General features: G+C 31.5%; 3 protein-coding genes across 3 annotated transcripts; all 3 read right to left on the bottom strand.

Annotated features, from left to right (window-relative positions):
- Nucleotides 1-3,227: 3,227 nt before the first annotated feature.
- Nucleotides 3,228-4,217, bottom strand: LOC102604159 (calmodulin-binding protein 25). Its single transcript, XM_006364706.2, has one exon. The coding sequence runs from the start codon at nucleotides 4,121-4,123 to the stop codon at nucleotides 3,488-3,490; it is 636 nt and encodes a 211-aa protein (XP_006364768.1). The 5' UTR covers nucleotides 4,124-4,217; the 3' UTR covers nucleotides 3,228-3,487.
- A 5,289-nt stretch (nucleotides 4,218-9,506) lies between these two features.
- Nucleotides 9,507-10,254, bottom strand: LOC102603823 (photosystem II core complex proteins psbY, chloroplastic). The gene has a single exon (XM_006364705.2). The coding sequence runs from the start codon at nucleotides 10,169-10,171 to the stop codon at nucleotides 9,584-9,586; it is 588 nt and encodes a 195-aa protein (XP_006364767.1). The 5' UTR covers nucleotides 10,172-10,254; the 3' UTR covers nucleotides 9,507-9,583.
- Nucleotides 10,255-11,014: 760 nt separating this feature from the next.
- On the bottom strand, nucleotides 11,015-13,657 carry LOC102603483 (zinc finger protein 16). The gene is made up of 6 exons (XM_006364704.2): nucleotides 13,504-13,657; nucleotides 12,986-13,120; nucleotides 12,273-12,558; nucleotides 11,924-12,159; nucleotides 11,533-11,676; nucleotides 11,015-11,428 (listed from the first exon to the last, which is right to left on the bottom strand). The coding sequence occupies exons 1-6, from the start codon at nucleotides 13,621-13,623 to the stop codon at nucleotides 11,240-11,242; spliced, it is 1,110 nt and encodes a 369-aa protein (XP_006364766.1). The 5' UTR covers nucleotides 13,624-13,657; the 3' UTR covers nucleotides 11,015-11,239.
- Between the last annotated feature and the right edge of the window lie 912 nt (nucleotides 13,658-14,569).

Here is a 14,569-nt window from a genome sequence, read left to right as displayed (position 1 = left end):
GAACTAATGATAAATCATTCACCCAATGAATTAAATTAAAAGATAACATCACATTTGTATGAAACTTTGTTTCGGAAAATGGATTATATGATATTCTGTCTACATTATTCAATAAAGGTTTATTTGTAGTTAATCTTTTATTTGCCTCAAGAAAAAGAAGTAAAATTTAATTATGACTATCTATATTTTAGATTTCATTAATCAAAGTAAGCTAACAGAATTTGACTTTTTCAACAATCAATAAAATATAGTTAAAAATATCAATTTAAATTTTAATTAATTTGATTATCATCATAATTTTTTGGTTCTCACCATAAATACAAAAGAGGCACAATGTGAAATACTTCGTTCTATAAATAAGGTTTTCCTTTTGAGATGTTGTTATTATTGCAAAATTTAAACAAGCTTTTGTTTTTGAGATGTTGTTATTATTGCATATTGAGACATTTTTCTTTTTTGTAATTCATTTATTAATCAATTATTTGTTAGTAATGCTATCTATATGTTGATTAATTTTACGAATAGTTATCACCTTTCACCAACACCACTTATTACATAATATTGTTTAATAAGTTTAGGATAAATAAGAAAAAATCATCTAATATTTTATCTATGTTAAAATTTAAATTTGAAGTATTATGATTAAAAACCCATTTTATTAATCATTAAACAATACTCTTGAATACAATTTATAGAGTATACTAACTAGAGGAAGTCATCAATTAAGAGAGAGATTTTATCACCTTTTTTATAATTAGAAAAGGCTCATATGTTGAATATGATTATTTATGTTTTCTTTTTTGGTGAAAAAAAGCCCTCATCTATGAGTTAGTTGGAAAAATAAAATTAATGCAATAACGTAGACAAATTATCAACAAAGGTTGCAGTTGAATAATAATATATCATATTATCTCTAATTATAAATCTAAAATTTAAGTCTTAAATGTAGAATTATTTTTTATTAAAAACTGCTTTATTTTAATCTGAACCTATTTTTTTTGGTAACAAACAGGTTTTGAGCAAGTTCTAATTTTTTTTAATTCTTTTCAAAAAATAAAAGAATTGAAAAAGTGTAGCATCATGCTTTGATAAGGTTGATGTCATTGGTTGCCATATTTCACACTAACAACTACTCCGTAGCAAATTAATAATTGAGACCAAGATAAAAAATTTTTAAAAAAAAGACAGATAATTAAAGTCAGTTAACACGTCACCACTATGCTCACTTTTGTAGGGCCTAAAAGTCATAGGTCAACAACGCCCCCCACTCCCTAAAATTCTTTAATCTAATGTATATCATCACTTAATAATAATAGTGAGTATTAACTTTATTTTACTAACACCAATAATATATTTAATATAATTTCATAAATTATAAGATCGAAGAAAATATATATATACAGACTTTATCTATATCTTTACGAAGTAAGAAAATTATATTGGCTAGTTTTGAATTATCGCTCATGTACTATAACTTTCTTTCTTTGTCATATAGAGACAATATATGTTTGAATACGCTGTTTAAATTTTAAATTCACCGCTTTAACATAATATTGAAGTTGTGTCAGCAACACTTCATGCCTATGTCACTTTGACCCTTAAAATTGCATTTATTGGTATTGATTTTCTTGGTGTATGACCAAGTCTAACAATTCTAGACAGTATACTCGAATTTCAAGTGGAAAATAATATACAAAATAATTAAATATTAATCTAAACTAGATTTAAAAAAATAGTAGTAATATTATATTAACACAAAGCAATAGACTCAAGTCAACCTATGCATAGACCTAACATGTCAAGTAGTATTATTTCTTCTACATTTTGCAGTAACCTTTTGACTTGGTTAAGTAAGAATTTCCACCAAAATTTTCTTTCTTAATTATTAAGATTAAGATTAAACTATTCTAAATTGAAAGGGAAGTGTAATAACAGAATAATTCCAGTGGAGGTACATTATATATTATTAATAATAATAAATTGATTAAATATCATATAGTATATAGTATTATTGTTTGTATGGGAAAATGTAAAAGTTTTATGAAGATCAGATGATCAGATGGGGCTAACGCGTTTTGTTGTCTGTATCTAAATAGCATTTAGTGGGACCTTTTGTATTAAAATAGAAGAAATTTTACTTTTCAAGAATTTGAATTTTGTGTACGTAATTACATATTTCATGTGTTTGACAGGTCACAGGACGTCCTCAAATATACATATTAAGATGGATAAGTTAAGCAGGTAATAGTGCTTAATATTCGTCTAGTTGTAGTAGTATTGCTCTGGCAATTTCTTATCCTTTGATTGGATCTGTTATCTTTTATATTTCGATTAAGGTTTCTTTTATTGTAGTTGCTCTTTAGAATGTTTTGTTATACTTTCATTTTTGTTACTTTATTTTATGGATTTGTTTTTCTTGAGTCGAGTATTGATCAAAAACAATTTATCTATCTCTTCAAACTACACTTTTTGAAATTACATTAAATATGTTATTTTTGCTTTATGTATTTGAAAACTCAATGAGCTTTTCTTTTTATGATATATGTTCTTATAGTCATGTAATAAATTAATATGTTTGTCGTATATAAAATAATAATGTTGAGATAGTTGGAAAATGTAGCACCTCTTCTTTTTTTCCTTTCAAAAAGTTCCAAATTAAAATTGAATTGTATGATAGTTATTGCTACTCATAAAGCTTGTAATTAGTAGAAATTAGTTAGGAGGTGTGTAGCTCATTAAAGAGTAGTAGTAGTTGTTAGTAGGTAGGCAAGTAAGCATGTTATCTATCTATCTTACGACAAGTAGTCTCCGCCCAAAAGACTATTTTTTACATGGAATAATTAGTTAGGTAGTGGTATACGTAGCTTGTTTAACATACCTACAATTGTATGTGCTGAAATTCGAGCGTTACAAGTGGTACAATTGATATTTGACAAGTGAAAGTATTGACTTAAGTTGGTATCGATGCCGTTATGGAGTCTCATAGTCAAATTGATTTAATTTGCTTCGCTGAGCGGTATATCGAAAAAGAGAAGTGACAACCTTACTTAAGCAATTATCAGATCGATCTTTGAAGGACAAGATCTTTTTTTTATGGTTGACACCTCTTAGAAACCAAATCGGAAAGAGAATTGATGAAAGTTCGTCATCGATTCTCGGCTGTAACCGCTTGAGCTATTGAGGAACAATAGAAGATTCGATCTCGATCCATCTATACCTTCATTAAGTTTCAAGGATACAAGATTTCTTAAAAAGATATTTGAATTAGATTTGAGATTACAATTGAAACATGAAAATGAAAGGATATGACAACTCATATCCCTTCATATTCTCATTTACTAAAAAAAAAGGAAAAATAACACTACTAGATTAGCTAAAATTAAAACTAAAACTATGAACATATTTTGATTTTTCCCATTTTACCCTCTCCTCTACTTCTCCAAAAATCTACACCCTCCAAGTGAAATTACAGAAAGGGTCTGCTACATTAAACTACATTGCTGTTTTCCATGAATGACTCAAGGGTAGGAAAGGCAGAAAAAGAGCTAAAATCAAATCCACATGAGGCGCCATCAACGACCACATCCGCCGCCGTCTGCGGCTGTGCCAGCATAGGTTCCATTGATTGTTGAGTGACGTGGTCCAACAAAAAAGCTGACGTGTCAAGAGTTGGCAAAAAGCAACCAGGCTGTAGCCGGTTAACAACACGCTGAGGTTCAGGTTTCAGAACATGAGCAACCGGCAGCTGTCCGTCGCCGCCGAAGCTAACGCCGGTCACCTGCTGCACCATTTCCCGGAAATTATCCACGTCAGCAGTTATATACGTGGTCGTATTACGCCTTAAAGCACGTGACTTCCTCTTAGTTATCTTCCCGTTCACTCCGACTTTGCTCCTCCGGTTCGAAAAACCGGTCGTCTCATTCTCTGACCCACCGGAATTGGTTCGACCGGACCCGGTTGAAGTCTGAACCGGTTTAGTCTCTGGCTCAGGAAAGGCACATTTTTGGAGGACTTTGGTTAATGTTTCAGTTTCTCTGGTGAATACGTCGGAAAACCAAGAATCAGCAAAAGCAGAACGGAAAGCCCATGGCTCCATGGTCATTAAATTGTCAGAAGAAGCCATTTTTAGTACAAAAATAGAGCTAAAAAGATTCAATTTTTAGAGAAACAAAATGTGTTGAACTGCATCCTCCGTTTTAGAGAAGTAAAGCATGAAAGGAGGAAGTATATATGAAGGGGAAGATTAGAGTAGAAAGGAAGAAACCGCGTGTTGTGGGGACACGTGTCAGCATATCTGTACGTACAGGAATCACTCTAACGATAATTTTGGGTTTAACATTTTATTTTGACGGTGTGACCCTAGGTACAGAGCAAATCGCATCACCCATCGAATGGACAAATTATAAATTTGTAAAATTCGAATTTAATCGGAACTTCAATTTGAATTCTAAACATCAGATGGGAGTGCGTTCTGTTTTTTGATTCGATTTTGTATTAAAGTTTCGAGACTTTTACGTCTAAGTATCAAATTGAAAATTGAATTTTTGAAAAGCAACATTAATATCGAATCAAAAAATTGAAGAATCGAAATCAAATAATCACAGTAGTTTGGTTCAATTCGACTTTTTTAATTTTTCGATATTTATGTCCTCTCGACTTATAAATAAAAGAAAAAAAGTGTAAATCTATTATTATTATGTGACACTGTTTAATTAAACACAGACATATAAGAAAGAAAAGCAATTTGCTAATTCGATCAAAAGGGGATTAGTGGAGATAAGATTTTAGTAACTTCCTTTTTCCTTTTATTGGAACTCCAATTAATTACTAAAGCACTTTAATCTATTAACATATGTGAGCAGTAAATTTTGTAGTTACGTCTTACTCAAAATCGATAATTTGTCCAAAATAATCTTTTTATTCATGTGTAATATAAGTACGGTGTGCTTACATTTTATCGTCTGCAGATTCAATCAATGAAAACATATTGATATGCTATTATGAAAGTGCTAAACTAAAAAGTTCAAATGATGCAACTGAGGCAACCGTGTATTAGTGCTTGGATTTTGATTAGGATGGATGAGTTTAAATTACTTTAATCATAGTAATGCTTGGTTTAGTTAGTTTAATTTACTCAAATAAGTGATTAAACAAAAGGTATCTTCCACTTAAAAGTCACATAAACTGACTTTTCCATATTTGTAGTCATTGATTACTGCCCAAGAATTTTATAAATGTTGAGGGCAAAGGGGGCAGCCCAAAAAAGTCATAAAATATCATTATTATTCCTGAATAATATTTGTCGAAAATAAAATAAAAATGAGATAATAGTAATGTAGCTTTGTTATAGTATATATTCTTATATTTTACTCTTAATGATAACTCATTTAGAACAATAATCATATCATGATTAGGATTATATAAAAATAAATGAATCTCTTTTTTGAATTTCATGCTTGGTGAAATACTATTGTATAAATTGAAAGAAATGTAGTAACGTGTCATTTAGTTGACTTATTAAATAAAAAATAATAACATTGAAATACAAATTGGTGGTCACAATTGAGGGAACATACAAGAAAATTAGGTAAGAATAGTCAAATAATCAAATATATATATAAGTAAACCCTTCAAGCTGTTGATAATGACAAATAAATCATATATTAGTATGAGCTAAAAAAGCAAAAAAGATTAGATAAAAAAGAGATCCCACCATAGATTAGATAGATCTAAATATGATTTATTTATATATATTATTATTATATAAGACCAAATGCAACTTTTCTAGAAGGTTAAATTCAAAAAAATATGAACTTTTTGAAAAATAAAAATAAAAATCGTAAATTTTTTAAATGGGCCCTAGTGCTGACGCCATGCATAGGGGATCATTACGATTAATGACATCATTTAAATTTAATTTTTTTTAGTTCGTCTTCATTGGACGGTTTTGTAATTTTAAACAGATGCCGTCCAATAAATGCATATTTTTGTCTGCTTTGTGTTAGTTATTATGCAATAATTCATACCTTATACTATAATTTAGTTTTGGATATTAATATGTGTATTAACAATACAAAATAATATCACAGAATATATTTAAAACAATAATAATTACGTCTCAATTTCAAACTAGCCTAGCTGGGTGCGGGTGCATGAATCTTGGACTCATTTTATGCCAATAATGTTCAAAAATAATTACGTCTCAATTTCAAACATAGTTATTTTTTATTACCTTTTTAGCGTTGGAGTTATGTTGATATCCTTTCATTAGGAGACGACTAAATCATCACGTACTTGTGCAACATTTCTCTCTATATATAATAATAATCTACTTAAGTATGGTTTGAAGAATGTGTTAATGTATATTAGTCTTAAAACATGATGTGCCAAGTGCTAAAATCAATTAGTATCATTCTTTGAGAAAGAATATGCTGAGAAAATAGATGATGACAAGCTTTGAAATAGAAGCTTGTTTACATATCTTTGCTGCAAAATCTGCTTCTACTTGATATGTTGTTGCAATAAAAGCCCTATTTTCAAAATTCTGTAGTCAACTTCAAAGGTCATCAGCCAAGGCACAACGATGATCATACAACATACAATATAGTATAATGATGAAATAATTCAAGCGTCTACCATGCATACTTATATATATATATTTTGTTACAGTAGCGTGTGTGTGGCGACTTTGTTGAGATCAAATGAATCGAAGAAAAAAGAGATATAAATGAAAAAATAATTATTTTTTCTCGATATGATAAAAGTAAAAAATATATTTAAAAAAATTGTAGACAAATAAAATTAAACGTAGGTGTAATAACGTAATTTCAACAATAAATGGGAAGAGACTGAAACGTACACATAAATCGCATTCGTTGAATGCGTTTTATGTCTTTCTTTCTCAGCGCAATTAATGTTGAGTATAAAATGAAAAAATAATTATCTTTTCTCGATATGATAAAAATAATAAATAAAAGAAATAAATATGTTTTAAAAAGATTAGACAAATAAAATTAAAAGAAATTTCATCAATAAATGGGAAGAGACTGAAACTTACACATAAATCGCATTCGTTAAATGCGTTTTATGCCTTTCTTAACAGAAGGGGTAATAATGTAATTTCATCAATAAATGAGAAGAGATTGAAACTTATACATAAATCACATTCGTTGAATGCGTTTTATGTTTTTTTTCTCAATTTAATTAATGTTGAGTATAAAATGAAAAAAAGAATTATCTTTTCTCGATATGAAAAAAGTAATAAATAAAAAAATAAATAAATTTCAAATATTGTAGACAAATAAAATTAAATGGAAGGGATAATAACGTAATTTCAACAATAAATGGGAAGAGACTTAAACTTACACATAAATCGCATTCTTTTGAGGAAAAAAAATCGCATTCGTAGAATGCATTTTATGCATTTAATAACGGAAGGAGTAATAACATAATTTCATCAATAAATGGGAAGAGATTGAAACTTACACATAAATCACGTTCATTGAATGTGTTTTATGCCTTTCTTTCTCAGCTCAATTAGTGTTGAGTACAAAATGAAAAAATAATTATCTTTTCTTGATACGATAAAACTAATAAATATATTTAAAAAAGATTAGACAAATAAAATTAAACGAAAGAGGTAATAACATAATTTCAACAATAAATAGGAAAAGACTAAAACTTACACATAAATCGCATTCGTTGAATGCGTTTTATGCCTTTTATTCACGGAAGGGGTAATAACATAATTTCATCAATAAATGGGAAGAGACTGAAACTTACACATAAATCGCATTCGTTGAATGCGTTTTATGCCTTTCTTTCTCAATTTAATTAATGTTGAGTATAAAATGAAAAAATAATTATCTTTTCTCGATATGATAAAAGTAATAAATATATTTTAAAAAGATTAGACAAATAAAATTAAATGAAAGGGGTAATAACGTAATCTCAACAATAAATGGGAAAAGACTGAAACTTACACATAAATCGCATTCGTTGAATGCGTTTTATGCCTTTCTTAATGGAAGGGGTAATAACGTAATTTCATCAATAAATGGGAAAAAACTGAAACTTACACATAAATAGCGTTCGTTGAATGCGTTTTATACCTTTCTTTCTCAGCTCAATTAATGTTGAGTATAAAATGAAAAAATAATTATCTTTTCTCGATATGATAAAACTAATAAATATATTTTAAAAAGATTAGACAAATAAAATTAAACGAAAGGGGTAATAACGTAATTTCAACAATAAATAGAAAAAGACTGAAACTTACACATAAATCACATTCGTTGAGTGCGTTTTATGCCTTTCTTAACGGAAGAGGTAATAACGTAATTTCATCAATAAATGGGAAGAGACTGAAACTTACACATAAATCACATTCATCAAATTCGTTTTATGCCTTTCTTTCTCAGTTTAATTAATGTTGAGTATAAAATGAAAATATATATAAAATGACGATTAAACATTCCATACATAAATTATGAATAAAATCAATGTTAAAAAATAGGCAAAATTTTGAAGGAGGACAAAAAGTGCACCAATATTGCAAATATGAGGGACTATTAATGTCCCATGTGAAAACTCAAGGATGACGTTGAATGCATTTTTATGTCTTTCTTAATAGAAGGGATATTAATGTAATTTCATTAATAAATGGGAACCAATTGAAATTTACACATAAATCGTATTCGTTGAATGTCTTTTATGTCTTTCTTTCTTAGGTCAATTAATGTTGTGTAGAAAATGGAAAAATAATTATCTTTTTTTCGATATGATAAAACTATTAAATAAAAGAAATACATATATTTTTAAAAAGATTAGACAAATAGACAATCCATTACCTATATCCAAGTAATAGTAGCACCGATAGAGAGAGAGGGGATGGGAAATAGGCAGATGAAATCAGTTATCCAACTTATGATGAAGCTGCTCTTACTTTAAGAGTTAGCAAACTCAGCAGCCTATTTCTGATTCTCCAAATATACTTTATTCACACCAGCCAGCCAATAGTATGTATACACTTCTTTTCTGTATCGTTCCAACTTTATTTGAACATCCTCGCCAATATACAGTTCACAGTACTTCTTTCTCTTTATCATTCCAATTTTATCGAATGTCTCCTGTTCCCCGAGGGATGAGGCAATAGCTCACACTACTCGATCATGTTTAAATGTTCAAAGTCAAGATGAATTACAACAAATAATTCTAGGATATCAGAATGCTAAACCTTTTATTGCATATCAAATTCAAACCATGTGTTGATGATCCTGTTTTCTTTATGTTGTATCAATTTTTTTAAAATCTATATAAGGTTTAGCCAGTATTGGTAAACTTCAGAACTGTGTTGTTCTGATTCTTTTAGCTTTATGTGCATATAAATGAGCATAAACAAAGGCTGATTTGAAATCATATGGCCAAACGCCTACTAAGTGCCGATAGATCAGATTGAGTGAGTTATTGTGGAACACTAATCTGATACCTATTTACAAACAACAAAATACTCGATACACAAGGAAAAGAGTTGATTGATTGATAAAATTTTATATGGTCCAAATATTACAAACTATGATGATCTTCAATCTGATCTCATCTTGTTAATCTGATTCAAAGCTGGTTGTAGAATGTTGTAAGCTACCCAAAGCAAAGCAGGTGTTACAACAATCAACAAAAGTTGTCCCCTGTTATCACTTGCTGCTTCTGCAATCATCGCAATATCGCTAGCCGCTGAGGCTTCTGGAGTGTTAAAGAAGCCTGTTGCTGCTAGCCCGGTAAGACCAAGCCCGATTATGATTCCTTGATTCCTCATTTTGTTGATTTGGTTCAGTGCTGGTTGAAGAATGTTGTAAAGAACCCAGGCTAGAGCCGGGATCAAAGGGAGCAACAGGGCTAATCCCCTGTTGTCTCCCCCTTCAGCTAATTCTGCGATTTGTTGAGCTGCAAATGCGGAGTCACATGAGCTAAGTGTTGAGAAAATGGCTCCTGCAATTGCGGCTCCAGTGAGTGGGATGGATAAGTTTGAGGCGTTTTCTGAGGATAAGAGACCTTTGGGGAGGTTGTGGATGGAGAGAAGGGAGACGGGTTTCGGCTTTGATGGGTTGTTAATAGATGCTTTGGTGAAGCATTTGGCGTTGAGGACGGCCATGGTACCTATGGTGGCTGCCATTTTCTTTCTTTAGTTGGATTGAAAACTTGCAAAATGTGTGGTTGGTTAAATGTACATGTAGAAATATATAAAAAGAAGATAGACTCAAAGTGATTATAAATGAGAGAACCAATAAGAATGTGGTATTTTAGATTGTTCTCTTATCCACAGATAGTGATTTGGACAATATAGACCTCATATTTGATAACACACCAATGGTTTCTTATCTTCACTTCCTTTTTTTTTCCAGCAACTAAACTAGTTAGAAACTTCTAAAATTTTGGTCTAAGTTTCTTCTTCTAGGCACTCCAACAAGTTCTTGGGCCAGAGAGTAAAATCCAATGGTTCAATTTTAAGGCCCAAGAGGAAAATTATGCCTTCTCAACAAACACGGTGAGATTAAATTGCTGTAGAAACTCATAAAACTTCAACCATCCGTCTTTGATGACATTCAAAGTAAGAATTTAAAGAGAGTAAAAGCAATAATCAATGTTACTATGTCAATGAATTGTATATTATCAAGTGATTCACCTTTTAATTGTTATACGCATTGCAGAATATTTTATGTACTGCATGACCTATGTATTTACTAATTTAGTTTTAAAACATGGGTTGCTATAGTCAAGTCTGCTTGCAGTTGGAATATAATTAATTATACTGCAAACTCTAGAATCACAGGAGAGTAACAATGTCTAGTTTAAGATCAAACCGAGCTTTATCAAAGATTTGAGCATATTGGTTGGTTATAGAGTTTAATGAAAACACATTCAGTTCATTTACCTTGATGATTCCTTCGTTTGGGTACGATGAAAAAAAATACTTGTGGCACGTTTTAGTAGAGTGCTTCAGTCGGACAACACGATATTAAATGAAATAGGCACAAGGAGATTTAGGAAGGCATCGCCTGTTTAGATAACACTTCTCCATTATATTATAATATGTAGTGGGATACATTCAACTTATGGACAGCATATACAACACTAGGAATCTTCCAAGAAACTGCCCAGAAGTCACTCAAGAGTCTAACCCTGATTCTACTGAGAGGAACTATGAGATTTCAACCCAACAACATCTGGCCAAATAGACATCTCACATTTGATTATCCGATTCCATGGAGCCTAACCATGAGAGATATTCTGGTGTCTGATTGAACACAGGATCTGTACCACTAGGCGGTGTAATTCTTTTACGCATAATTGACTCAAAAAGAGTAGGTTCTCTCTTCCTACCACCTCTTTGTCTAGATAGGAATTGCTCATCAGCCTCTTCAAAATCTCCCTATAGAAGACAATCAAAACACCTTAAGTCAATCATGAATAATATAAACAAAACTGATCTGAATGACATAATGTGCATTCAAGTAACAAATACATTCTACTTACAGGAGTATAAACATGGCAGCCTGATTGTTCATGTTTATCTCTCACATGCTTGAAGGCAAATTTCATACCACAACCAGATATGCTACATGAGAATGGTTTAGCTCCCACATGCACAGCTTTGATGTGTTGAGCAAGATTTGACCTCTGTATTTTCAAGCAACAAATAAAGGTTAATACTGTTGCTCAACAACTTGAAGGAGATGGCTTTGGTTAAGGTTAAAAATTGTTGCATAGCTGTCTATGTGTTGGCCCATTGCTTTCTAGATTGATTACACTACTGTTCCATATAACAGTAATGAATTAGCCCATTGCTTTCTAGATTGATTACACTACTGTTCCATATAACAGAAGGAAACTTCAACTACATATAAGAAAATGTAGTAGTCCTTACTGTGGAGAAAGTGTGTGGGCAATCCTGGAATTCACATTTTATTCTCTCTGATATAGGCCCTTCTTCATGTGTGCGAAGATGCCGCTTAATATTCTTCTTCAATTGCTTGGTCCCACATATTTCACAAACAATATGTTGGTGGCAACTCTCTATGTGTTCCTTGAGGCATTTCTCATTTGTGAAATGTTTCATACACCCTGGCTCTAAACACATAGCCTCGACAGTCTCCAGCTTAACTGCAGTGATACAATGGCAAATTATAGTCAGCTTATTGGAAGAGTTTTCAATACTAGAAAAGTAAGAAATATCAATACTTCACAGCAAATTAGATTTTTGAAATTTGACTTACCATGAGAATCTTCATGTTTCCTTAATTTGGATGCATATTTAAACACCTTTCCACATCCAGCTTCAGAGCAGACATATTCCTTTGGAAGATCAACCTCTGCGGAGGCAGATTGATCATGCATCTCTTTGACATGCCGAGTCCTGTTGCCTTGAAAACTGAATGTGCTTTTGCAGCCATCAACAGGACACTCAAACAACTTCCCTTGGTGCAGCAAGAGATGTCTTGACAAGTGATCCTTTCTACGGTAGCTAGAATGACAGTCATCTATATGACATACAAATGGTCTCTGTTCATGCAAAATATCAACAAGAAAATATTTTAAGAAAGTTTCAATCTACAAGGTCCTAGACCAAAGTGCACGTATGCTAATGGAGAAAAATGGAAAAGTTTTCTTTTTGTATTTGGGGAGGAGGGGAACTGGGAAGAGTCTCAAACCACAAAGATTATAAGGCGTGATTGAGGCTCACTTGATGGAGCTTCTCAGGAGGTCCCCCTTCCTGGTACTAATCCAGTCAAGGAAATATACCTGCCTCATGCATTTTGGAGTTCTTTATTTGGGATCCAATGCGTCACACCTTCACATAATTCCACAATGTTTCTCAAAATATATCAATCTGCAAAGTCATTAGTATTAAATGCATCCATAGACAATAAATCAAAAAATATAACTAGTAAACTAAGACCTGTAAAAGATGTGCAACAACAAAACATACCTCGAGTGAATGACTTTGCATATGCTGCTTCAAATGAGCAGGCTTCTGAAAACTCACACCACATTCCTCACAAATGTTCATTTTTGAGTCCTTCGCATTTTCAGTTGCTTCATCTTTCCGGCTCTCAATTTCATCCTATTAGTAAAAACAATAAACATTTCAGTATTACTTTCCTCTAAACTAATCAAATCAGTACCTCTCTCCAAATACACAATTTAAGCTCAACCACAATAAATCTTTGATAATATGAACCTATGACAAGCAAATAATAGCTCCTAAAACAACAATTACACTAGTTTAACATTGAAATCCAAACAAATCAGGTCATGTACCATTAAAACAAACTTTATCGTCTTTCAGCTCTGGCTAATGAATCTAATAATTACTGATTATCAACTTTACCCTAAAAGCGAGTTCAGAAAAAACAACCACGATAGTAGATCTACACGAAGCAGCTCATATAACAAGTAGACAAAAATGAATGCAGAAAAAACGAAAATACATAGAAAAAAACGTACTTGATGATGAGACTGAATATGAGAGGAAATTAGGGATTTCTTCGAACGGCAAAGGCCACAAAATTCACAGTAATATCTTCTAATGTCTCTAAATACTACTTCTCTTTTCTCTTCTCCCATTACGCCCAATTTTCAGCCACGAATATCACAAACCCTAGTTCTGGTCGACTATAGAATTTAGCTCCTTTTATAGTCTCGAAAAACTTGAAAATTGTTTAAACTCCCTCTAATTTCTGAAATATGATACTTTCACCCCCGCCTGGTTTTACTTCATCAAGTTTCGCCACGAATTAATTAGTGGTGTTTGTTTTGACACTCTAGGGGGGGAAAGTAACATTATTCAAAGTTTGAGACATCCTTTTAATAGTAATATTAATGGAATAAGCCTTTTTTAGTTGAAGTAATTAGTTTTTTTTTTTGTGTGATTGAACAAATCTACACTACTAACGGAGGCTCAATAGGAGCATATTAGACCCGATTTGAGGTTCAATAACAATATATGTGAGTCAGACGAATATACTTAAAAAGGGAAATTAAGCAAATATCTCATAAAAACAAAATAATTATAATTATATATTCTTTTATATTTATATCTCACTAAATAATTAGAATATATACTGGCCAACTAATTTCGCTTAACTGATCAGTATCATATACTGTTTTGGTATCATTTGAAGCTGATAATTTCGCTTAACTGATATTAAATCAAAATCACAGAGGTGAATACTTTTCATATGTGCTAACGGTCTTCCCTTGTGCTTACACCATTTGTTTGTGAATGCTCTGCTTTGCTCTTTGTCGAGCTACTTCCACTAGACACCAGCTTCGGATTCTCCTGAAGGCACCGTGTGAAGTAGGGATTTAAATAGAAACTCTATTTTGGGGCTCAATGTTACTCCTCTCCCCGGGCTCGCTCTGCTCTATATGCCCAAAGCTTCAATTTCGAATAAAGAAATCAAGAATATTGTTTCTTGATATCTCAATTGGTCAAATTCAAAATCAAGTGTATCCTTCGGATGAATGATCAAAAGATTGAAATGGATTTAGAACCATAATTTCTAACTAT

This window comes from Solanum tuberosum, unplaced genomic scaffold (genome assembly GCF_000226075.1).
Source record: "Solanum tuberosum cultivar DM 1-3 516 R44 unplaced genomic scaffold, SolTub_3.0 scf00506, whole genome shotgun sequence".
Taxonomy (NCBI): Eukaryota; Viridiplantae; Streptophyta; class Magnoliopsida; order Solanales; family Solanaceae; genus Solanum; species Solanum tuberosum.
Note: the sequence above shows the minus strand (reverse complement) of the source record. Positions and strands in the feature narration are given on the sequence as shown.

Coding starts and splice junctions, on each gene's coding strand:
- LOC102603823 (XM_006364705.2), bottom strand. CDS start 10,171: ATGGCAGCCACCATAGGTACCATGGCCGTCCTCAACGCCAAATGCTTC.
- LOC102604159 (XM_006364706.2), bottom strand. CDS start 4,123: ATGGCTTCTTCTGACAATTTAATGACCATGGAGCCATGGGCTTTCCGT.
- LOC102603483 (XM_006364704.2), bottom strand. CDS start 13,623: ATGGGAGAAGAGAAAAGAGAAGTAGTATTTAGAGACATTAGAAGATAT. Junction 13,121..13,503: donor ATATTCAGTCTCATCATCAA/GTACGTTTTTTT, acceptor TTTTACTAATAG/GATGAAATTGAGAGCCGGAA. Junction 12,160..12,272: donor GAAACATGAAGATTCTCATG/GTAAGTCAAATT, acceptor GTATCACTGCAG/TTAAGCTGGAGACTGTCGAG.